Below are 25,772 nucleotides of genomic sequence, written 5' to 3'. Positions count from 1 at the left end.
TTCAAAATTGTTGGTCTATAGAAACCCTTCACACTCTTAAAAATGATTCAGATCTGCAGAGAGGTTTATGTGGGTTATAACTAATATTCAAGTATTAGAACTTAAAACTTAAAATATTTTAGTCATTCATTAAAAAGTAATAAACCCATTTAATGTTAATGTAAGCAATATAGCTTTATGGAAACTGCCTATTTTTCAAAACAAAAATAGTGTGAAGAGTGTTTTACATTGCGTTACAGTTTTGTACAATCAGTCTCCTTAATGTCTGGCTTAGTAGAAAACAACTGGCATCTCATACCTGCTTCTGTATTGAATATGTTGCTATATATCTTTCTTTAGTTTTTGGTTGAAGTGTGAGAAGAAAATTCAGCCTCATACATACATGGATATGTGGTTGGAAAAAGAAAGATTATTTAATAATCTTTTCGGAAAAATTTAGAACATCTTAGATGGTGTACCAGGCTTTGACAATGGTAGTTTCTTAAAGGTTAGTTGCAGTGTGGAATCAAACCACATTACTGAGCTTTTATTGTTCTCTTATGTTAGAATCCATTGTTCTCTTTTAGAATAGATCTAACACGCATGATTTTTGCAAACGTCCTGAACTTCGATGTTAGGAATGAAGAAGAGGGAATGGATTCAAGATATACAGGGTCCAGCAGAAATAGGGCCTGCCTGAGTGTGATTGGTAGAATAATAAAATGGGTGTAATAATTTAGTTTTAATTTGAACATTTCACTGAAAATGTCATATGATGTGCTTGTGTGTGATATTGTTATGTTACAGAATTACAAGCTTATGATTTTCTAATTAAAAAAAGGGGTGTTATTTGTGCTGGACCCTATATTTAGGAAATAAAATAAAAAGGATTTGGTGACTTCCTGAATGTGGATAGTCATTGTTTCTGTTTTAAGATACAGTGGGGAAAAAAGCAAATTTAAGGTGAATAATAATGAGTTTTGACATGGCTTCTTATAACATTGGGCACAATGATTTAACCATATTTGTTTACTTTTCTGCCCATCCAATTAGATGCTTCCATTTCTCATAGCCGTTCTCATAGGTTTGACAGTGTATTTGAAACATAGTAAAAATTTAGTAAATGTTTTAAAACTAAAGTTGCTTAGTTTCTATGATCATAGAAGAAGAAGACTTGCTAGAAGGGGTCTTGGTTTTGTGTGTGTGTGTGTATTTTATTTCAAATTATAAAGAATGTTTAATTAGAAAGTTACAAAAGTAGTAGAAGTGAGCCAGCTGGGCTGGTAGGCTAAGGAAACAAGTTACGAAGCAAAAAAAAAAAAAGGTCCTTGGAGCTTAGGGGAGAGAAGGGCAAAGGTAATGCTCCTGGCAGGAAGAAGAGGAGGACATGAAAGGCACAGGCACACTCCTGGGAGGGATAGCGCTAGCTTATCTGTATTTGGTATATATACAGATAAACCATAAGTTATATCACTGATGAGAAATTACCAACATATAGATGCTTGCTTACCTTCCTATACTTAATTCTATACATTTACATAAAAATTTTGTTTGGTGTGATATATTTTCATAATTTCAAAAATCTGTTTTCATAATGTCTTCATCTAGTTCTTGAAGAATTAAAGCATGTTGGAAAAAACAAGGGACGTTTTAAACTTGGAGTCGTGTTCCTCATGTTTAGTCAGAATTTCTGTTTTCTGAACAATACATTGTTTTTGATAGCTAAAAATAATTGTTTTTACTTTTTAAAAGTAATACATTTTTACCATATACATTACATATGCCTTACATGTGTTACTGACGTGTAATATGTAAACTTAGTTTTATAATTTTGTATTTTTCTTTTTCAGAGAATAACAGTTTAGAGGGCCAAGATGTTGTCTAACTTGAGGATATTTGCAGTGAATCATAAGAAAATATCCAGCTTGCACGTTAATGTAAGATTTTTTTGTAAAATTAAATGTACTTCACTCCAAGATATTATAAAAGGCAATTTGTGGCAACCCCATATCATTACATACACTAACTGTAAGAATTCCAAATATATTGTCAGCCATAAAATGTGTATCCAGTGCCATGGCTGGTGTGGCTCAGTGGCTTGAGTGCCAGTCTGCAAACTGAAAGGTTGCCAGTTTGATTCCCAGTCAGGGCATATGCCTGGGTTGTGGCACATGCGAGAGGCAACCGACTGATGTATCTCTTGCACATCGATGTTTTTCTCCCTCTCTTTCTCCTTCCCTTCCCTTTTCTCTAAAAATAAATAAATAAATAAATAAAATTTTTAAAAAGTGTATTTAGTAATACAGGGATAAATTTGGTTGGAGAATATTCATCCTCTGTGAAGGAACATTAGAAGATACCTGGGCAGCTTTTTAAAACGCCAGTCTCTCTACCTGCCCCACCCCCTCAAATATTTTTCGAGAGCCTTTGAGGTGTTTCTAATGTGTAGCCACTGTTATAAATCCTGAAAATAGCTGATGGTTTTAGAGTTCATGACCCCCTCCAGCTCTTAGCAGGAGAGAGAGAACCAAAGGGTTCTCTTAGAGGAGAACCAAGGAGTGTTCAGGGTGAGAGACTTTTTTAACCTTTTTGAGTCTCTGGAAACTACAGAATCTTGGTTCCCAAACTAGAGCTATCAGGGTCACCTGCAGAGCTTGTTAAACTACATTGTTCCGCCCTATCCCGAGTTTCTGATCCTCTTGTCTGGAGTGGGTCCTGAGAGCTTGTCTTTCTAACAAGTTCCCTGCGATGTTAACACTGCAGGTATAGGAGAACCAGCATTTAAAGTCAGCTCAAAATAGCAAACCAGTATTAATTTTATTCCTTCTCTTTCCTGTGGTATAATTTGGGTTGTCATTTTAAAAAATAATTTGAGTTAATAGATTGGAACTGCTTTAAGGACATTCAAAGTATTTTGTCCCCTGACAAAGCATAGTTACAATGTTAAAATTACTGTAATAATTAATTTTATGTCATCCTAACATAAAATTGATGTTTCTTTTTTTCCTCACTAGAATATGCATTGCTTTAGAATTAGAGCAAATTTAAAAAGAATAAAGCTACATGTGCCTCTTGGAAGAAATTACAGTTCCCTGCCAGGTAATGCTGCTAGATTCTCCTCATTTTACTTAAACTGCATTTGCTTTCTTCTCTCTGCTTCTCCCCGCCTCTCCCTCCCCTTCACCCCCCTTCTCTCCTCTTCCTCTCTGCCTTTCTTCCTCTTCCTTCTCCTTCTCTCTCTCCTCCATCCCAATCCCTCTCACTTATTAGGGGGCTCCAGCCATTTTGGAAATAGTGGCTCCTTTTACAAGTGGCTCTTGGTTATTTCCTTGAGATTATTAGGAATTGGGTGTATTCTGATAGACGCCAGGAGGGAATACCAATAGACTTATTATGCTTCTCACCTGCTGGCCATCCTAAGGCGCTGCATGAAGGGTTGAGTCAGCTTTAGTAGCTGGCTCAAAAGTTTAGCAGATGAGTCTACTTGTAAAGTGCTCTTGCTATAAATTGGTTTTCCAGTCCGTTTCTGGTTTTTATAGAAAAGTATTTTCTGTCAATAGAGGTTTACCAGAATAATTTATTTTGAAGGCTCTTGAGGGTAGTTTGGTTAAATATTTATCTGAGATAGTTTAGGTTAGATATTATGGCTCTTAAAAGCTGGAAGGAAGAGAAACTGCTAAATCTGAACGTTCTTGCTGTGTTTGAAGTGAGCAAGCATGTGGGAGACTTGATGAAACTAGTTTCATTCTTTTGCTATTCTCATTATCATCTTTGTCATGTGATAAAAATGATGTAAAAGTACTGATTGTCTTTGTGACTTGTAAGGGAATGTGAATTTAATGGCCTACCTGCGTTATTGGTGTGTATCTAGGTTTCTATAAAGTTTGCTCATGCAAGTTTATAGCAGTACAGATTATCTTTTCTTCTTCAAACCTCCATGAGGTTTCCAAAATATAACAGAACTTTGATTTATTATAGAAATTTGGGAGAACTGGTTTAAATAACAGGAAGGTACAGATTACATTTATAAATATAACTACATTGTTGCTTTAATATTTTTAATAAAATACATGTTAAGCATGGAGTAAGACATTATGGACTTTTTTTAATTCCAGAAATACTACTTGGCCTTTTAGAAGTATTAGATTATTGTAGCTTCTGTTTAGTAGTATCTTTCAGCCTGACTTTAAAGATACTGTGTCTTTGGGATTGCTGAAGGAAGGTAGGTTCCAAACTGTACAAAAATTCATTACCAGCTGATAGGAGGATCACTCTTAGTTCTTCAAGCCTTGACAATGCAGATTTATAGGATTGTGCATCTTATATTTTCCTTTGGTTCAAGATATACTGTCTTAAAATTATTTTTATGAACATTAATTCTAATTCTACAATTCTATTATGGAATTGTAGAAGGTGGTAGAGATTGGGGTAAATCTGTATTTTTCCAGGGATGTGATCTAGAAATTGATGGTGAAAAACTTAACCTTGTTTTATTGTCATCCGTAGCCTTTTTTTAGAGATTACAGGAAAATAAATTTTATGTAAATGAGACTTTTATTTAGCTTGGATTTCACTTTAATTACAGTATTTGCTTAAAATTATTTTTATTTCTTTCATCAGAAAGGGAAATTTCTTAAACAGTTTATTTTTAATCCTCTTTCCATTAGGTTTAATAGGAAATGATATCAAATCTCTTCATTCCATCGTCAATCCTCCTGTAGCTAAGTAAGTATTATCTTTTCATTGATATTGTTTTCTCCATTGGCTGCCATGAAAAGTTACAGGTTTCTCTCAAGGGCTTTATTCAGCAGTGTTAGTGAATACTCTAATTTCTGTAACTTTTTGCCCTGTCTTATTATAAATACATGTTGGTGTATATCTTAATTGAATGATAAAAATTTTAATGTAGCAATGCACACTTTCCATAGAAATAAATATGAGAAATTCACTAGATTGTAGTTAGCTCTTTTGTTATTTATTTTGTTGGAGTGATATATTTTTTTCATTTTTCCAGTTTTTACACCATTATATAAATTATTGAAATACCAACCAGCTTCAAAATCTGCACAGCATAAATTTTTGGGTTTTACAATTTTAGTCATGTCCACCTTATAATATATGTCTTTTTTCTCTATTTTAAACAGAATCCGTAATATTGGAATTATGGCTCATATTGATGCAGGCAAAACTACCACCACAGAAAGAATATTGTACTATTCTGGATATACAAGATCACTGGGAGGTTAGAATGGATTCCTCCTTTTCCTACCCCCCATTAGCAAAAACATCATGGGAAAATATTTTGAGTAAGAAGTCAACCTAGAGATCTTGAGTATGGCATGGAGGCACTGAAGTCTAAAACTACAACATAAAAATAAGGTAGTTGCAACACCCACCAAAGAGTCTTTCTAGTTTCAACTAAACATTCAGAAACTTAGGAGATTGTCTTAGGCCACACTGGACACTGGTCTACTTACGCGATAGGACAGTAACCATAACTTACCAACAGACCAGCAAAACGTGTTTCTTTGTATAGGAGTTCTTACAGCAACCCACATGGCTATCCAGCAACTATCTTCTTTGACTAGCCAGAAGTGATAGCTCAGTTGCAAGTTATCAAGATTCTCAGGAGCCACCCTGGCTTAGAGTACTCATGCCCCCTAGAAATGAGTATCTCTTGTTACAGCACCATGGACTATCTTCAGGTTTCCCACAAGGGATGTGCCATGCCCTCCTCAGGGAGACCTTATGCTGTGTATCTCCATCAGGTATTTATAGTTCTTCCCAATTCAGATATAGCTTAACAAATCTTTTTCCATAAGAAGTGTTGCCTGGTCCTGGCCAGTGTGGCTCAGTTGGTTGGAGCATCATCCCATATACCAAAAGGTTGGTGGTTTGATTCTCAGTCAGGGCACATACCTAGGTTGTGGATTTAGTCCCTGGTTGCGGTGCTTACAGGGGACAACCATCAATGTTTCTCTCCCACATCAGTGTTTCTCTTTCTCTCTCTCTGACCTCAATAAACATGAACTTTTTTAAAAAGAAATGCATTAAGAAAAAAAGATGTGTTGTCAGGCTGCATAATTGATATGCTTCAGTTTTCTGACTTCTAGAAGATAAGAACCAGAAGATTAACCAGAGGTGAAATATTCATGCAGAGAAAGAAAGCATTTTTAAATTTTTACCCCACAGTAGCAGTATGATTTATCTAAGTTTTAGATTTATTTTTTAATTATAGAATGTCAAAAATTGTTGTTACTGACCAGGCATTCACATTTGAAACCCCATGTAGCTTTTTTTGTTATTTTGTTTTTAAATAACTGTACCCTTGCTCCATTCTGGAAATTAAGAATCAACAAGTCTGTGGTATGGCTTGGATGGTTAGGAAGTCTGGCGTGCGATGCTTGGATGGTGTCATCTATTTTGAAACTCTGTATGTGATTCATACACATTAGTGATTATTATGTTTCTGTGATGAATCAACCCTTTATCATTATGAAGTGGCCTTTATCTCTGGTAAAAGTTTATTTTGAAATTTAAAATGGAGGTCATCAGGTCTCCAATACCAGAAGTGGAAATGTCTTTTTCCAAAGCTCCGCAGTGATCTTGAAATACACTCTATTGAGAACCATTCCTTGGGACAGTTAGAGTTAGTTCTCGATAGAGTGCATTTCAAGTGGAGAGTCTAATCCTGGATGTTCTTTTCCTCCCAGGATTATAATCTTCATGATGATACTTATCTAAATGTAAAGCTCAAGACTTTCTCATAGAATTACTGCTATGTAAATTGGAATATAACACAGCAAAACATGGAACATTGTTAGGAATCTACTATTGTGTCACGAATCTGATTATGAATCCTTCCCTCCCGTCCCCAGTTTGGATGCCTAAAGCTAGAGTCCAGAATGAGGAGGGCCCAGGCAACTTCCGAGTTACCTATTTTTAAAATTGTGGTAAAAAGCACATAATATAAAATTTATATCTTAACACTACTATCAATAGCGTTAAGTATGTTAACACAGTTTGTACCAGAACGTCTAACAAAACCCAGACTCCATCCCCATTAAACGACTTCCCATGTTCCCCTCCACCCAGCCCCTGGAAACCAACATTCTGTTTTCCTATAAATGTGACTTCTCTATCTAAGTGATGGCTTAGTTAACACTTAATGTTCTCAAGGTTCATCTTTGTTGTGGCATGTGTTAGAATTTACTTCTTTTTAAGACTGGATAATAAATCCATTGTATGTATATATACAAGATAGATTTTGAGGTTCAGGCCAGAGGCCTAGAAACCATCCAAATTGTGGTAGAACTTGTTCGAGCGTTGATTTTGTTAGTCGTATTAGTAATCATAAAGAGAGAATAGGAAAAAGGTTTTTGTTTTTTTTTTAAAGGAAAAAGGGTTTTTATTGTTAAAAAATCTTGTTATTATCATTGTAAGTGATTTAAAAAATTACTGTCTAATTTAAAACTTTTGGTTGGTTTTTGGCCTTTGTCTCCTTAATGTTTGTTTTCTTGGTTAGTGATGTTGTGAATAACTAGCATTGATAATACATTTCTTCAACATAGATATTTAGAGTTGCTGACATATAATTTTCTTTTTTATTTCCCTCTCTGTTGGTGCATGCATATGTGCATGTGCACACACCCTAACATGGTACAGGGAAACTAGCTGCATCTTAGAGGTTTAATGCTGCTGATATAAGTAGCAGTAGTATGAGGCCATGATGATTTGTGTGTTTGAATTTTCAATGATAAAAACCATCTTTTTTTATTAAAAAAATATTTTTCAATTATAATTTACATACAATATTAGTGTCAGGTGTATAATATAGTGATTAGACATTTCTATGAGTTGGGAAGTGATATTACAAATATTACAAAGAGTGATGTCAAAGAGTTTGCTGCCTGTGTTTTCTTCTTGTGTTATGGTTTTGGGTCTTATATTTAAGTCTGTAATCCATTTGGAGTGTATTTTCGTATATGGTCTAGTTCCCTTTTTTATTAAACTTATTGGGGTGACAGTTAATAAGATTATGAGTTCAAGTACACAATTCCATAATACATCATTTGTATATTGCATTGTGTGCTCATCACCAAAAGCCTAGTCTTTTTTCGTCACATTACATTTGACCTTCATTACCCCCTTTCACGTCTCTCCACCTCCTTCCCCTCTGATAACAACCATACTGTCCTCTGTGTCTTTAAGTTTTTTTGTTTGTTTGTTGCTTTCTGTTTCATGGTTCTTGTACTTTTCTGTCTTACTTTGCTTAGCATGGTACTCTCAAGATTTACTCATGGTGTCACAAAGTTCATCTTTTCTTATGGCTGAGTAGTATTCCCTTGTACATATGTACTACTTCTCTTCATCCAGTTGAAAGACACAAGGTTGTTTCCATATCTTGGCCACCATGAATAATGATGCAATGAACATAGGGTATATACACCTTTACAAATAAATGTTTTCAATTTTTTTTGTGTGTGTATATACTCAGAAGAGGGATTCCTGGGTCATATGGTAGCTCTATTTTTAGTTTTTTGAGGAACCTCCATACTGTTTTCCGTAGTGGCTGTACCACTTTACTTTCCCACCAGCCTTGTGTGCGGGTTCCTTTTTTAACACATCATCTCAACACTTACTATTTCTTTTCTTGTTCATATTAGCCATTCTAACAGGTGCTAGGTAGTATATCATTGTGGTTTTGATTTGCATTTCCCTTACAGCTAGTGAAGTTAAACATCTTTTCATGTATCTGTTGCCATTTGTATGCCTTCCTTGGAAAAGTGTCTGTTCAGGTCCTCTGACCATTTTTTAATTGGATTATTTGTTTTTGTTGTTCAGTTATTTGAGTTTGTTATATGTATTTTAGCTGTTATCTCCTTATCAGAGGTATTGTTTGCAAATATCTTTTCCCATTCCATTGGTTGCCTTTTTGTTTTGTTGGGTTTCTGTTTTGTTTTGTTTTGTTTTGTTTTGTTGGCTGTGCAGAAGCTTTATAGTTTGATATAGTCCCATTCATTTATTTTTGCTTTTCCCTTGCCTGAGGTCAAATTCATAATATCCTCTCTGAGACCAAGGTCCATTATTTTAGTACCTATGTTTTCTTTTATATATTTTATTATTTCAGGTCTTATATTTATGTCCTTGAACCATTTTGAGCTTATTTTTTAAAATATGGTGTGAAATAACAGTTTTATTCTTTTCTTGTGGCTTTTAATTTTTGCAGCACCATTTATTGAAGAGGGTTTTTTTTTTCTCCATTGTATGTTTATAGTCCCTTTGTCAAAAATTAGTTGCACATATACGTGTGGGTTTATTTTGGGATTCTAAATTCTGTGCCGTTGGTCTGTATGTCTGTTTTTCTGTCATTACATACTGTTTTGATAATTGTAGCTTTGTAGTATAACTTGATGTAAGGGAGTGTGATACGTCCAGGTTTAATTTTTTTTCCTCAGGATTGCTTTGGTTATTCTAGGTCTTTTATCATTCCATACAAATTTGATGATTTCTTTCCTTCTCTTTTTTTGAAAAATGTCATTGGGATTTTATTGGGGATTGCATTAAATCTGTATTGGTTTGGGTAATAACGGCCATTTTAACTATGTTGATTTTTCCAGTCCATGAATATGGGATAGCTTCATTTCCTTGTGTCTTCTTTAATTTCCTTTAATAATGTCTTACAGCAATAGTTTTCAGTGTACATGTCTTTCAAATACTTCAAGATTATTCCTAGGTTTTTAATTCTTTTTGTTGCAATTGCAAATGGATTTTTTTCTTTTTTTCATTTCTTTTTTTGCTTTTTAAATTTCATTGTTAGTATATAGAAACACAGTTCATTTTTGTACGTTGATTTTGTATCCTGCAACTTTGTTTAGCTTTCTGGTGGGGTCTTTAGGGTACTCATATAAAGAATCATGCCACCTGTAAAAAGTAACACTTTTACTTCTTTATTCCCAGTTTGGATGCCTTTTATTTCTTTCACTTGCCTGATGGCTCTTTCTAGGAATTCCAGTACTGTGTTGAGTAACAGTGGTAAGAATGGGCATCCTTGTCTTGTTCCTGATCTTAGGGAAAAATTTTTTACATTGTGTATGATATTACCTGAGGGTTTGCTATATATGTGGGCTTTATTATATTGAGGTATTTTCCTTCTATAGCCATTTTATTGGGTGTTTTAATCTTAAATGGATGTTGCGTCTTGTCAAATGCTTTTTATCTGCATCTATTGATATAATCATATAATATTTATCTTTTATTTAGTTAATGTGGTGCTTCACATTGATCAATTTGTGTATGTTGAATCATCCTTGCATCCCTGGAATGAACCTCTTTTGATTGTGATATATATCATCTTTCAGTGTATTTTTATGTTCAATTCCCTAGTGATTTGTTTAGGATTTTTGAGTATATTGAGTATATTCAGTAGAAATATTGGTCCGTAATTTTCTTTTTTTAAAATTTTATTTTATCCTTGCCAGGTGTTGGTATCACTGTTTACCTCATAAAATGAGTTAGAAACTATTGTCTCTTAAAATTTTTGGAAGATTTTGAGAAGGATAGATATTCTTTGAATGTGTAGTAGAATTCACTTGTGAAGTCATCTGATCCTGGATGTTTACTTTTGGGGAAGTCTTGGTGACTTTTTCAATTTTCTTACTGTTGGTCAGTCTTTATATTTAATAGTTCTTCATATTTCAGTCTAGGAAGCTTATACCAAACTTGTCAATTTCTTCTAGTTTATTGAATTTGGTGGTGTACAGCCTTTCACAGTATTCATATATATTCATTCCTTTGTATTTCTGTGGTGTCTTTTGTAACTTCTCTTTTATTTCTGATTTTCTTTGAGTATTTTCTTTTTCTTCCTCAGTAAGTCTAACCAGAGGTTTGTCAATGTTACTAATCTTTTCAAAGAACCAGCTCTTTTTTGCATAAATTTTTCTATTGCCATTTTGTTCTCTATTTTGAAAAAAATTCTGCTCTAATTTTCATTAGTTCCTTTCATCTCACTTTGGGCTTTTTTGCTTTTCTTTTTCTAGTTCTTTATGGTGAAATATTAGGTTGTTTATTTGAGATTATTCTTGTTTCTTGAGGTAGGACTGTAATGATACAAACTTTCCTCTTTTTTTTCCTTAAGATTTTATTTATGTACTTTTAGAGAGAGGGGAAGGGAGGAAGAAAGAAAGGGAGAGGAACATCAATGTGTGAGAGATACATCAGTTGCCTCTCACACGCCCCCAGCTGGGGACCCGGCCCGCAACCCAACCGTGTGCCCTGACTGGGAGTTGAATTGGTGACCTTTCAGTTGGCAGGCTGGCGCTCAATCCACTGAGCCACACCAGCCTGGGCCAAACTTTCCCTCTTACAACCATTGCTTTTGCTGTATCCCAGAAATTTTGATATGTTGTATTGTCATTCTTATTTGTCCCAATGTAACTTTTGATTTCATTTCTTCTTGATCCAGTCATTGTTTAGCAGCATATAATTTAATTTTCATATATCTGTGAGTTTCCCACTTTCTTTTTGTAGTTTTCCAATTTCAAATATACTTTGTATGATTTTAGTCTTGAATTTAAGTCTAGTTTTCTTTCAACATATGATCTATCCTTGAGACTGTTCCATGTGCACTACCAAAGAATGTATATTCTGGTATACTGGAATGAAAAGGTCTGTAAATATCAATTATGTCCATTTGCTCTGATTTGTCATTCAAGGCTGATATTTCCTTATTGATTTACTGTTTGGATGATTTATTCATACCTGTAAATGGGATATTTACGTCCCTTACTATCAGTGAGTTTTTGTCAGTTTCTCCTTTTAGTTTTGTTAGTAGTTGCTTTATATATTTTGCTGCTCCCAGGTTGGGTACATATACACATATATTAATGTGTTATGTCTTTTTGATATATTGTCCCCTTAATCATTATAAAATTGTCCACTTTTGTCTCTTGTTACTTTTTTTACCTTGAAATCTATTTTGTCAGATGTAAGTATGGCTACACCTTCTTTTCTGTGGATGCTGTTTGCTGTGAGTATCATTTTCTGCCCTTTTGCTTTGAGTCTGCTTGTCTTTGGAACTGAGATGGGTCTCCTGAAGGCAGCTTTATATAGTTGGGTTTTTGTTTTAGGTCTAACCCCCTACTCTGTGCCTTTTAATAGATGATGTCAACCCTTTTACATTTAGAATAATTATTAATATAGGGGATTTCCTATAGCCATTTTATCTTTTGTTTTCAGGTAGCTGTGTTACCATTGTTTCTTTTTTCTTGTGTTTCTGTTAATAGCTTGGTGGTATTCTATGATTTTTTTTTCTGTGTTTTCTCATTTTTTATGTTATGTGTCAGTTCTAGATTTTTTGTGTGTGGTTACCATTAGGTTAATGCAAAATAAAGTTTCATATATACAGTAATCCTTTTTCTTCTTTAAAATTTTTTTTTAGTGTCAGTCAAGGACTTTTTTTTTATTGCTTTTTGAGAGAGAGGGAGAGAGAAACACTGATTGGTTGCCTTTCATACACTCCTGGGCTGGGGCTCATATGTGCCCAGACAGGGGATTTAAACCCATAACCAAGGTATGTGCCCTGGCCGGGAATCATACCCACCTTTCAATTATGGGATTACACTCCAATCAATTAAGCCATACCAGCCAGAGCAGTTTTTTTCTTCTGATTGCATTTTATCTCCATTCCCCTGTGCAAGTTTAGTCCTTTATTCCCTCCTCTTTTATTTTTTTGTTGTCTTATACTTTTGAGTTCATTGCCATATTGCAATGGCTATTGTCTTCTTTTTTAAATGTGTTTACCTCCTTTAACCATTATGTTATATTTAAGTGTTTAATATTCTGTGCTGAACAAGGGTTGCAGTTTCCTGCTTCTGTCTCTCTGTTAGTCATGTTACTCATAGTTTTGTATCCTTTAGTCTTTTGGTTTCAGGTAGAATGACCTTTAGTATTTCCTGTAATGCAGGTCTTGTGGTAAATTCCCTTAACTTATGTATGTCTGGAAATACGTGTGTCTTTACTTCTCTTTCATCTCTAAAGGATAACTTTGCTGGATATATTATTCTTGGTTGGTGATTTCTCTCTCTCAATAATTTGAATGCTTGACTCCATTCTCTCATAAATGTGTAGGGTTTCTGCTGAAAAATCTGATGATTATCTATTGGGATTTCTTTGTAGGTTACTGTCTTCTTTCCCCTGGCTGCGTTAAAAATTGTTTTCTTTGTCATTAATTTTTTGACAGTTTTAGTATAGTGTACTTTTTCGGTTGAGATAATTAGGTGTCCTATTAGTTTCTTGGAGTCAAGGATCCAGTTCTTTCCACCGATTTGGAAAGCTATCGATTATTTGTTTGATTAGGTTGTTTCCTTCTGTGACTCTTCTTTCTGGTATATCCATTATATTTATATCCCTCTTTCTAATGGAGTCAGATGGTTCTTGTAGACTTAAGTTTTCTTTTTTCTTTTTTCTTTTTTCTCTTCTTTTCTTTCTTTTCTTTCTCGGTTCTCTTCTTCCACCTGAGTCATTTCTAGATTTCTGTCTTCTATGTGACTAATTTCTTCTATGTGGTCTGCTCTATTTCCTAAGCTGGTTCATTCTTCATCTCATTTCTTGAGTTCTTCAGCTCCAGGATTTTGTTTGTTTCTTTTTTATAATTTCAGTGTCTTTAGTGAAGTACTCCTTTTGTTTATTGATTTTATTTCTGAGTTTGTTCAATTATGTTTCTGAGTTCTAGTAATGTTGAGTTTTCTTAGAACTGCAATCTTGCATTCTCTATCATTTAAATCAGCCTTCCATGTCTTTAAGTTTACTTTATGGAGATTTTTCATTTCCTTTCTGAACTCCCTTGTAACCTTTGTTACTTATTGTGCTTGATAGATTATTTCTCTGCCTGGGCATTTGTGAGAATGAAATTTTTCTTTCTAGCTTGCTTTTATTTTAAGTATTTGACTCCACTCTTTAGCAGTTTATAGTAGAGGTCTTTCTTTTGTTTTCCAGTTGGTGGTGCTGAATCACAAGTTTTTTAAAATTTTCTCTTCTATGCACTTCTGGGCCTTCTGGGATCTCTGTGGGGATAGTGTTGCCTGGGCCATGGAAGATTCCCTATATTCCCTGAGCAAGTGGGGGTTCCCTTTACAGCTCAGTTGCTTCCATCTCAGGACACCATCCACATGTAGGGAAGCAGCAGGGGATGGGTGTCCTGGCCTTTGTGTACCCAGTGCAGCCTTTCTGCAGCCGAAGGGTACAGCCTCTGCCACCCAATGGGTGGGGCAGGGGAGGGCTGGGGGAGGCAAGTTCATGAATCTGTAGCTCTGGTCTTTCCAGTGGTTTTAGCAGCAATGAGTACAGGCCACTTATGCTGGAAAGTTTTTTCTGGCCTTTTGTGATCTGTCAAGTGTGGATTTTACAGCTCGGCAGGCCACGGGAGGTTGGGAGTAGGGGTTCCTTTGTCTGAGGATCCTAGTGATGGCAGAGTGTGGAATGTTGTCACCTTTTGCACAGCTCCCCTGCCTCTGACCCTGGGTTCATCCTCAATGTGTACCAGCCACCCAGGTCTGATATCACCTTCGTCCCTCTGGTCTGGTCTGCTCAGCTGGGGCTGCATCCACACCCTTCACTGCTATAGCATTCACTGGGGCTGCAACAAGCACCAGTCTGTGTGCAGTTTCAATCTCCGTCCTTTTTCCCCATCCCTCTTCCATGTTCACTCTGGTAACCAATGAGCCCATCCTCAGAGGTCTTAATGCATAGATCTCTCAGACATGTTTGTGTATTGAAAAGGGAATCCTTTGTTGAATTATAGCTGTCCAACTTATAACTTCAAGGGGAGATACCTAGAGTTCCTCTCTCATGCTGCCATGTTGCTGACATCACTGCCCTTATTCATAGTTTTGATTTTTTTCCTTTTTGCTTTTAGAAGTTCTGTTACCATTTCCTGTAATACTGGTTTATTGGTGATGAACTCCTTTAGCTTTTACTTGTCTGGGGAGCTCTTTATCTCTCTTTTTCAATCAAAGTGATAGTCTTGCTGTATAGAGTAGTCTTGCTTGTAGTTCCTTGCTTTTCATCACTTTGAGTATTTCATGCCAGTCCCTTTTGGCCTGCAAAGTTTCTGTTGAGAAATCAGCTGACAGTCCTTTGGGTGCTTCCTTGTAGGTAATTAACTGCTTTTCTCTTAAGTGCTTTTTTCTCTTAAGTAACTAAGTGCTTTTAAGATTCTCTCTTTGTCTTTAACCTTTGGCATTTTAATTATGATGTGCCTTGGTGTGAGCCTCTTTGTGTTCATCTTGTTTTGGAGTTATGTCTATTTCTTTCACCAGGTTAGAGAAGTTTTCTGTCCTTTCTTCAAATAGGTTCTTAATCCCTTGCTTACTCTCTTCTTCTGGTACTTCTATGATGCAAATGTTGGTACACTTGATGTTGTCCCAGAGGTCCCTTAAACTACCCTTATTTATTTAAACCCTTTTTCTTTTTGCTGTTTTAGTCAGGTATTTTCTGCTACCTTGTCTTCATCTAATCTGCTGTTGATTCCCTCTAATGTATTCTTTATTTCAGTTATCATATTCTTCATTTCTGATAGGTATTTTTGTTTGTTTTCTACCTCTTTGTTGAAGTTCTCCCTGAGTTCATCTATTCTTCCCCTAAGTTCAGTGAGAATCCTTATAACAAGTGTTTTGAACTCTGCATCTGATAGATTGCTTGTCTACATTTCATTTAGGTTTTTTTTTTTCTGGAGTTTTTTCCTGTTCTTTCATTTGGGACATGTTTGTCTCTTCATTTTTGCTGACTCTATGTGTTTGTTTCTATGTTGGGAGATCTGCTACCACTCCCAGTCTTGGTACAGTGGCTTATATAGTAGGTGTCCTGTATGCCCCATTGGTGCAATCTTTCTGGTCACCTGGGCCAGGTGCATTAAGGGTGTCCCATGTATAGGTTGTGTGTGCCTTCCTGTTGTAGTTGAATCTTGATTGCTGTTGGCACATCCATGGCTGGGATTGGCCCTCAGGCTGACTACCTGTGAGGGGTGGCCATGACTGACTACAGCAGAGGGGCTGCTATGCAGGTATTGACCCCATGGAGCAGGAGTCACTTTAGTGGGGCTGTGGTGACAGCCAACTTCACCTTTCTTGTGTGTCTTTTGTGGAGCAAGTTGGGTGGTGCTCCCGTGGTTTGAAGCTGGCAACCAGATGTGTTGGGTCTTGAAGCTCTTGGCAGGGACTCTGATGCCAGACAAGGTCAGCTGCAGCTTGTGCCCGACTTGGGTCATCTGGTAGAAGCTGCACAGTAGTCTGTGGTTGGCTGTCATTTGTGTGGGCTTAGAGGCATTTTGGAGAGGCTGTGCTGTGAACCTAGACTGTCTGCCACAAGTCTGGGCTTGGGACCCTTTGGTCGACCCCATGATGAGAACCAAGGCCAGCTGCTACTTGTGCTGGGCTTGTGGCCACTTAGTTGAAGCTGTGTTCTAAAGCAGGGCTGGTCACAGTTTATGCCAGGCTTGGGGTCACCTGATGGAAGTTGCAGTGCAGGTTGAGACCAGTCACCATTTGTGCGGGCTTGGAGCCACTTAATCAGAGGTTCAGAGCACAACAAGGCCAGCTGCTGCTTGTTCAGGGATTTTGGACTTTTGAAAGATTTTAGGAGAGTCTGCAGCTTGAGCTGAGGCAGGAAGGCAGGCCACTTGTTTTAAAAGCTGCTGGGAGAGATTTGGTTGGGTGTGCAAGTTGGGTAGGTGGAGTCTCAGGGAATCTCCAGGGCAGGGCAAGAGGTATTAGCCAGGTTAATGGAGAACAGGTTTGGTTCCTGCCTGTGCTGATTCTGCTGGGTGGGGGTGGGTTCATCAAAAGAACAGTGGTGCCAGCACTTCCATCTCCAGAGAGAGCTGTCCAATCCCTCCTCTTTCAGCCCTCAGCCCTTGCCCTAATGCTAGTCAATTTAGTTCCTCCCCGTGTGTCCCTGGTGCTTTTCAAGCTGCTGCCCCTGTGTTGGAGCCCAGAGCAAGGGAGTTTGTGAGCAAGCGAGTCCTCGAGTAGGCCCCTCAAGGGGATCCCTAGCTCTCCAGCCATCCTCCATCTTACTTGGACACAATCCCTGCTGGTTTCACAGCCATATATGATGGGGACTCCTATTACTGGCACTGGAGCCCTGGCCTAGGGAGCCTCGTGTGGGGCTGGGACTCCTGGCTTCTCAGGGGGCCTCCGTGGGTGTGGGACCTGCCCATTCTGTGTCTCCTCCCCCATCAACCCATCAGTGTCAACATGGCTTTTACTTTATATCCTTAGGTATAGGATTCTGTTCAGCTTGTCATCAGCTAGTCATCAGGTTGTTCTCAGTGATGGGTGTTCTATAATTTAGTTGTAATTTTGATGTCAAGGAAGGAGGCAAGCACAGCGTTTACCTACTGTGCCACCTTGACTGGGAGTCCTCTTTTTCATTTCTTTTACTGTATAAATTTAATCAGAATAAAATGTGTAAATTAAGAATTTTAGGGGAAGGTAGGTTAGGGGACTGGGTGAAAAAGGTAAAGGGATTAAAAACTACAAATTGGTAGTTATAAAATAGTCATGGGCATGTAAAGTATAGCGTAGGGAATATAGTCAATACTACTCTAATAACTATATATTGTGTCAGATGGTACTAGAAATATTGGGGGGAATGCTTTGTAAAGTATATGATTGTCTAACCACTATGCTGTACACCTGCAGTTAATACAGAAATAGTATTGAATATAACTAATTGAAAAAAATAAATTAATTTTTAAAAAGAGTTTTATTGCAGATTAATTTCAGTAACCATTTGGGTTATGAGGATAAACTTAATCCATGACTTTATGCTGTAGAAGTTCTACTAAGACTTTGATTCCACCCCCCTCCCCCCGCCTTTTTTAAAATTTAGTAATGAGAAGAGTTTGTAAAGGATAACTTGAGAGGAATTTTTTCTCCATTTTCCCATATAGCTACCATTTACTTAACATTTACTGAGCTAGGTACTTTATATATAGTCTTGTTTTATTCTTGTAACAACTCAGCAAGTTTGGCTTTATTAGCCTGCTTTTACAAACTAGCTTAAGTAACTTAGTTTGGGATCTAAATCTAGCTCTGATTGTGCTCTTTCATTGCACTGCTCTGCTTTTGATCAAGAAATCAGGTGTAAGGAATATCAGATAAAGAAGAGATAAGGAAAGTTATACTAGAAAAAAGTGAAAGAAGTGTATGGTTCAGTAAAATTAAAATATTTAAACAGATTTTAATCTTAGTTATAGAAAAAATATTTTTTATGGGAAAATTACTAATCTTGCAAAAAAGGGTTTTTCTAGAACAAGGATTTATTTAGAGAAGGATTACGGGCTCTAAATATTAAACCAAATATTTTACAGATAATGTGTTTAAAGTCAATTAAGTTGTCAGATAGATATCAGATAGCAAGAAAATACAATTGCAATTAAATCTAAGTATGTCATTTTTTTTCCTGGTTAGATGTTGATGATGGAGACACAGTGACAGATTTCATGACTCAAGAGCGAGAAAGAGGCATTACTATTCAATCAGCTGCTGTTACATTTGATTGGAAGGGGTATAGAGTCAATCTAATTGATACACCAGGTATGGCGATGTTACAGCAATGCAGGGATGTTGCATCATTTGAGGTTTTTGTTTGTTTGTGTGTTTTTGTCTAATTGTGGTAGAAAACATATATTCTAAAATTACCATCTTAACCATTTTTAAGTGTACAGTTTAGCAGTGTTAAGTATATTGACATTGTTGTGATACAGAACTCCAGAACTTTTTCATTTTGCAGAACTGAGACTCTATTCCCATTAAATAACTATTCTTTTTTGTTCCCCTCCTACCACTCCTGGTATGTTCTATATCTATGGAATTGACTAATTTAGATACCTAACATAAGTAGAATCATACAGTATTTGTTCTGTAGACTGCCTTATGTCACTTACATAAAGTCCTTCAAGGTTCATTCATGCTGTACGTGACAGTATGTCCTTCCTTTTTAAGACTGCGTAGTATTCTGTTGTACATATTTAACACGTTATATATATACTGTTCATCTATCAGTAGACATTAGGGTTGCTGCCATCTTTTGGCTATTGTGAATAGTGCTGCTATGAACATAGGTGTGCAAATATCTTTTTGATACTCTCCTTTCAATTCTTTTAGTTATATACTAAAAGTGGGATTGCTGAGTCATACTTTTTTTAAATTTTCTTTTAAGATTTTAAATGTTATATTTTTCATCTTTTCTTAGGTCATGTGGATTTTACTTTGGAGGTTGAGCGCTGCCTGAGAGTGTTAGATGGTGCGGTGGCTGTATTTGATGCCTCTGCTGGTGTAGAGGTAAACAAAAATTGCCAAAGTAAGATAAAGATAGAACAGCATGATTTTTTTTTTTTTAGGTATAATGTATCAGATTTAGTTTAACTATAACCCCCTTTTTTTTTTTTTTTGGTAAGCTGATATAAATCAAATTATGATTTATAGGATTTGGAATTTAATATTGAGATGGTTTCTATATGTGATCTCAGATATTTCATTGTAAAAGGAAAATACGTTTGCTTTTCTGTACAAAATATGAAAGGTAGTGTTGAACTATGAAGGGCCTGAGATTCTACCTTATTTTCTTGCTAACAAGTTAGCATACCATAGTTTTATGGATTCTAGCAGAAGAAACAAGCCTCCTGAGTCAGAGATAAAAGATGTTATTAGTCACAGAAATAGCGATAACCAGAGTATCAGCATTTTCTTGTGCTGGTTCCCCTACGTAGGTCCCTCAGGGTGACCTGAAGGGAGTCAGGTGACAGCTGCATACACTGAGGAACCTGTCCTTAGAAAATGTCTGCTCTTTGCTCGGAAGAAAGACACTGTTCATATTTTTCTATGATGCTCACTATACAAACATCCTTGAAAATATAGTCCAGAACAAAAGCATTCAGTGCCTCTTCTTACAAAACATGTAGAAATGTCAGAGGCCCATGAAGAATTGTTTCCCAACAGTTAATATGAAGCTTCTTGAATAAATCTTGAAAATGGATTTATAATAAATTATTGCTACTGGGGTTAGTTATGCTCTCATTAGCTGGTACCTCATTTGTCTTAGCTCAAGAATGGTTTTATATAGAACTCATGTTAGTTCTTCTAATCTTAAAATTACTAAAAGTAATATCTTAATGAAGTGGTCAAAACTAACATCCCCAAAATTGGACAAATTGATGCCTGATAAGATGCACTAAGGACAACATATCTTATTTTGTATTCCTGGCAAAAACGTTTGGTACAAATATAATCATGAGAAAAACAATTAAATCTAAACTGAAAGACATTCTGCAAAACAAATGACCAGGACTTTTCAGAAATTGAAATGTATTTTTAATGTAAGGAAAATGAGTAATTGTGGGTGAAGTTAAAAATTGGAAAATTGTTCATTAAAAAAAAAACAATTTTTATCTTCACCTGATGACATCTTTTCATTGCTTGGAGAGAGAGGGAGAGAGGGAGGAAAAGAGAGAGAAGCAGAGACAGAGAGAAAGAGACATCGATGTGTGAGAGAAACATCAATCAATTGCCTTTTTTATACATGCCACAATCGGGTATTGATTCCGCAGCCTGGGTAAGCTCCCTGACTAGGGAATCAAACCACAACCCAACCCTTTGGTCTATAAGACAACGCTCCAACCAACTGAGCCACACCAGTCAGGGCTAGGGGAGCTGTTTTAGATTAAAGGATTCTAGAGAGACAAGAAAACTAAATGTAATATATGATCTTTAGCATGATCCTGGATCCAAAAAGAAAGTTACAAAGGACATCATTGGGGAAAGCAGAGAAATTTGAATATAAACTATTGTGAATATATGTGTTGTGTCAACTTAAATTCTGAATGTGATCATTATAATTGGATATGTTAGAGAATGCCTGTATCTTAGGAAATACATACTAAAGTATTAGAAATGAAATGTCATGATATCTATACCTTACTCTCAGTTAAGCCCCCACTGTCTCTCTCTTACACACACATGGTATTAGTTTGGGTACTTTTGAACAGTAGATGACATGATGAATTTAAATGTGTAGGAGATTAAATAGGGAGAAACCCTGTAAAGAATAAGGGAGAAATGAGAAAAGTAGGAGAAAGCATTCAGATCACAGGGCACGTTTGACATTTATAAAGAGAACGGGAAGGAAGGAGGATTGTGTAGGTAGAGTGTCAGACTGCAGCACGATTCCAAAAAGGGTTTGGCTAAACTGGTGAGGAGCCCTGGAGCCAGAGCCACTGGTTAGAGGAGTCCCTTGTCTCTCAAGAACAGGCCTATATTTGTACTTCTGATGACTTCACTCATGATTTAGGAACAGCCCACAAGAAGCTGGGCCTTGAGAGAACATAATGGTAGATCTAAAAGGGCAGCAGTTGGGGCCATCAGTTAATTATGCTCTTCATAGCAGATCTAGGTGGCACTTTTCACAGCCACCATGCATGTATAATGTGTGCATATGCATGTGTTTGTAGAAAAAAAAGAAAAACCAAGTGTGCCAAAATGTTAATATTTGGTGAATCTAGATAAAGGGGACATGTGCATTTATTGTACTCTTCTTTCACTTGTTGCCTAGATTTGAAATTTTTCAACATGAAAAGTTGGGAGGGAGGTAAATAAGCAGTTGCTAAATGCCCTGCCTAAGGATCTCTGACAGTGACATTTGCTTGATATAAAGCCTGACATGAGATCCAAGGTTGATTAAACTCTGTTATTTCTATTTCTTTCTGAGTCACTTCATTTCCTAATGGTTTCATCCTGTCATTATAACTTCTTTATATACATTTGACACTTAATCATTCAGACAGATTGCATTATTTTTAGATTGAAATATGCTGGAATAGGAAGGTAAATTTTTGACATAGGAGGCTCTTTTTTGTGAAACAGTCTTAGGTAGCTGGTGGAATGATGGGAGTTTTGTTTTTTTAAATTTTTTTAAATTTGTTTTGGGGAAATTTATAATATATTCCCTCCTACCACCAAAATTTCACTATAATCAAAAATTAGTTAGGAGTGGATCACAGTGTTAAGCTAAATTTATATAGCTTCTAGAGGAAAAATGACTACATGAATGCTGAATTTCCTGAGTGCAGTAACACTATTGATTATGTGGGTGAAATCATTATCTTAGGAAGTATGTGCTGAAATTCTCAAAATGCATGTGTATGACCAAGGATTTGTAGAATATATGAAGAACTACAAATCAATAATAAAAACAAACAGTGCAAATTTAAAAATGTACAAACTACTTGAATGTATAACTTCACTGAATAAGCACATGAGATGATGCTCAGTCTCATTGGTCAAAGGGGAAATACAAATTAAAATGACAAAAAAAGACCATTTAACACCCACAAGAATGACTCAATAAGAATGAAGGCCAATGTTGGTTGAGGATGTGGAGCAACTAGAACTCATACATTGTTGGTGGGACTATAAAATATTATAGTCACTTTGGAAGACTATTTGGCAGTTTGTAATATAGTAAAATATACACCTGTTTTATAACCCAGTAATTTTATTCCTATGTCTTTACCCAAGGAAATGAAAATATGTCCATCAAAGACGTGTTAAGAATGCTTATGGCAGCTAAATTCATAATAACTTCAAACTAAAAACAGCCCATGTGCCTCTACAGATGGATTAAAAACACAAACTAGTACTTTTATACAAGGGAATTTATCAATAAAAATGAGTGAGCCAGTATACCCAACAATATGAATAATTGCCACAAGCATGTTGAGTGAAAGAAACCATGTTATTTATATGAGATTCAAGAATAGGTAGAATGAATCTATGGTGACAGATACTGTACATAGAGAACCCTAAAGATTCCACCAAGAAAATACTAGAACTGATAAATGCATTCAGCAAAATAGGATACAAAATTAATATCCAGAAATCAGTTGCATTTTTATATGCCAGTAATGAACTACCAGAAAGGGAATTTAAGAAAACAATTCCATTCACAACTGCTTCAAAAAAGAATGAAATACCTAGGGATAAAGCTAACCAAGGATATAAAAGACCTGTGCTTGGAAAAGGATAAGACACTGAAAAAGAAACTGAAGAGGATACTAGTAATTGGAAGCACATACTATGTTCATGGATAGAAGAATTAACATCATTAAAATGTCCATCCTACCCAAAGCAATCTGTATGTTCAGCCCAGTTCCTATCAAGATTCCAATGACATATTTCACAGACCTAGAACAAATATTGCAAAAATTTATATGGAATCACAAAAGGCCCCACATAGCAAGAGTGATCCTAAAAAAGAAGAACAAAGTTGGAGGAATCACACTATCTAATATCAAACTATGCTATAAGGTCATAGTAATCAAAACAGCCTGGTACTGGCATTAAAACAAGACATAGATCAATAGAACAGAATAGAGAGCCCAGAAGTAAACCCACACTTATAGTCAATTAATATTTGACAAAGGAAGCAAGCACATACAATGAGCTAAAGATAGTGTATTCAATAAATGGTGTTGGAAAAACTGAACAGATACATGCAGAAAAATAAAACTGGACCTCCTTCTGACACAATACACAAGAATAAATTCAAAATGGATTAAAGGCTCAAATATTAGAAATGAAACCATAAAAACCCTAGAAGAAAAGCAAAATCTTGGGCAATGCTGGTAGCAATATTTTATCTGATGTATCTCCTCAGGCAAGGGAAACAAAGAAAAATAAACAAATGGGACATCAAACTAACAAGGTTTTGCACAGCAAAGGAAACCATCAACAAAATAAAGACATCCTATGTAATATTCACCGCTACATTTGATGAGGGGTTAATATCCAAAATTTATGAAGAGCTCATAAAACTCAACACCAAAAAAAATAACCCAATTAAAAAATGAACAAAGGACCTGAATAGATACTTCTTCAAAGAGGACATACAGATGGCAATAGACATAAAAAGATGCTCAACCTCACTAATCATCAGAGAAATACAAATTAAAACCACATTGAGATATCACCTCATACCTGTCAGAATAACTGCTATCAATACATCAACAAACAACAAGTGCTGGCGAGGATGTGGAGAAAGGAGAACCCTTTTGTGCTGTTGGTGGAAATGCAGATTGGTGCAGCCACTGTGGAAAGCAGTATGGAGATAACCTCAAAAAATTAAAAATGGGATTGCCATATACCCAGCAATCCTACTTGTGAGAATATATCCAAATAAAACCCAAAGTATTAATTCAAAAGAACATAAGCACCCCTATGTTTATTGCAGTGTTTTTTACAATCACCAAGATATAGACGCAGCCCAGTGTCCATCAATAGATGAGTGGACAAAACAACTTTGGGACATTTACACAATGGAATACTGCTCAAATACAGAAGAGAAGAAAAATTTACCGTTTGCGACAGCATGGATGGACCTGGAGAACATTATGCTAAGTGAAATAAGCCAGTCAGAGAAAGACATACTATATAATTTCACTCATATGTGGAATCTAATCAACACACTGAACTAATAAGCAAAACAGAGACAGACTCAAAAATGGAGAGCAGATGACAGCTATGGGGTGGGGGTGGTTAGAGGGTAGATGGATTGGGCAAAAAGGAGAAAGGACTCGTGGACATGGACAACAGTGTGGTGATTGCAGTGGGGGAGGAGGGTATCGGGGGATAAATGGTGATGGAAAATACACAATTAAAAAAATAAATCAGAATAGGTTGCTTCTGGGGGAATGGGACATAAGAAACATTTCTTAGGTCCTGTATCTTCTATATCTTGATTGGGATAGTAATTATATGAGTGTATTCATTTATCAGAACTCACTTAAAAGCTGTATATTTTTATTGTATATTAGCTATGTACATGTATAAATTTTACCTAATAAAGCTATCAAATTATAGACGGGCTTTAATTTTAACTAACGAGAGCACATTAGGCTTTTTATGCTCTGCTTCAAGGCTCCACTAGACTCCAGTAGGCACAGATGTATAATAGACTATTTATATCTAATGTGTACAAAAAGTAGAATTAAAATAAGTCAAAGAGAAAAGTTTATGAGAATTGCAGTTTATAAATACAGGTATTGGCATATTTTCCCCCCTTACATCTTCTGTAATTTACATAAACATTTAAATTGTCACAGGAGAGATAGGTGATTTTTTTAATCTCAATAGCGTTTTTATGATATATCTCTATTCTTTTAAAATCACAACTGTCTGAGTTAAGATGAAAGTCTGTGTTTCACAGATCAGAACACACAAGTACAGTGTTGTGTGAGGTGAAGCCAAACAAAAAGTAAATCTGATTCTTGGTTAAGTCCTCTTTCCATGACTCTTGTTACCTCCCAGGTGTCAATTCTCTTTGTGTGGCAACCTAGTTCACCCAAAGTGTTATTCTGAGTTTGAAGCATACTTTCCATCACACTTAGTTACATTCTTAGCTGTGTTAACCTGAAAGCGAAAGAATGACTGTGGAAGTTTAAGTACAGTGTGGCTAATTCTGTGCTATAAAAAGGCCCAATTCCATGTTATAACAGAGCCTTAGATCTCTTTATTTCATGTGTAGTAACAGATATTTTTGTCCAATATGTGCTTTGCTTTAGGCACAAACTCTCACAGTATGGAGGCAAGCTGATAAACACCAGATACCTCGAATCTGTTTTTTAAACAAGATGGACAAAACTGGAGCAAGGTATTTATGTAAAATGTGTTTCTTTGGCTTGTCAAAGTAAGAATACAACTTGAGCTTTTAATGAATTGTAACTTAAATTTAGAAATAGC

General features: G+C 36.0%; 1 protein-coding gene across 2 annotated transcripts in view; it reads left to right on the top strand.

Moving 5' to 3' along the window:
* The window catches only part of GFM2 (GTP dependent ribosome recycling factor mitochondrial 2), a 76,959-nt gene that overhangs the window by 1,220 nt on the left and 49,967 nt on the right, over positions 1-25,772 (top strand). For both annotated transcript variants that reach the window (XR_008529546.1, XM_054578493.1), the window contains exons 2-8: positions 1,830-1,916; positions 2,994-3,078; positions 4,647-4,704; positions 5,124-5,221; positions 18,450-18,575; positions 19,234-19,322; positions 25,595-25,683. Coding sequence is in view for 1 of the 2 variants with exons in the window: in XM_054578493.1 (XP_054434468.1) it covers positions 1,854-1,916; positions 2,994-3,078; positions 4,647-4,704; positions 5,124-5,221; positions 18,450-18,575; positions 19,234-19,322; positions 25,595-25,683 (608 nt within the window). In the remaining variant the exon portion in view is untranslated. The remainder of the gene's footprint in view (positions 1-1,829; positions 1,917-2,993; positions 3,079-4,646; positions 4,705-5,123; positions 5,222-18,449; positions 18,576-19,233; positions 19,323-25,594; positions 25,684-25,772) is intronic.

The sequence above is a fragment of the Pteronotus mesoamericanus genome, unplaced genomic scaffold, assembly GCF_021234165.1.
Source record: "Pteronotus mesoamericanus isolate MK-2021 breed Mesoamerican mustached bat unplaced genomic scaffold, CSHL_Meso_final contig_50, whole genome shotgun sequence".
Lineage (NCBI taxonomy): Eukaryota > Metazoa > Chordata > Mammalia > Chiroptera > Mormoopidae > Pteronotus > Pteronotus mesoamericanus.
This window is presented reverse-complemented; position numbering and strand designations above follow the sequence as displayed.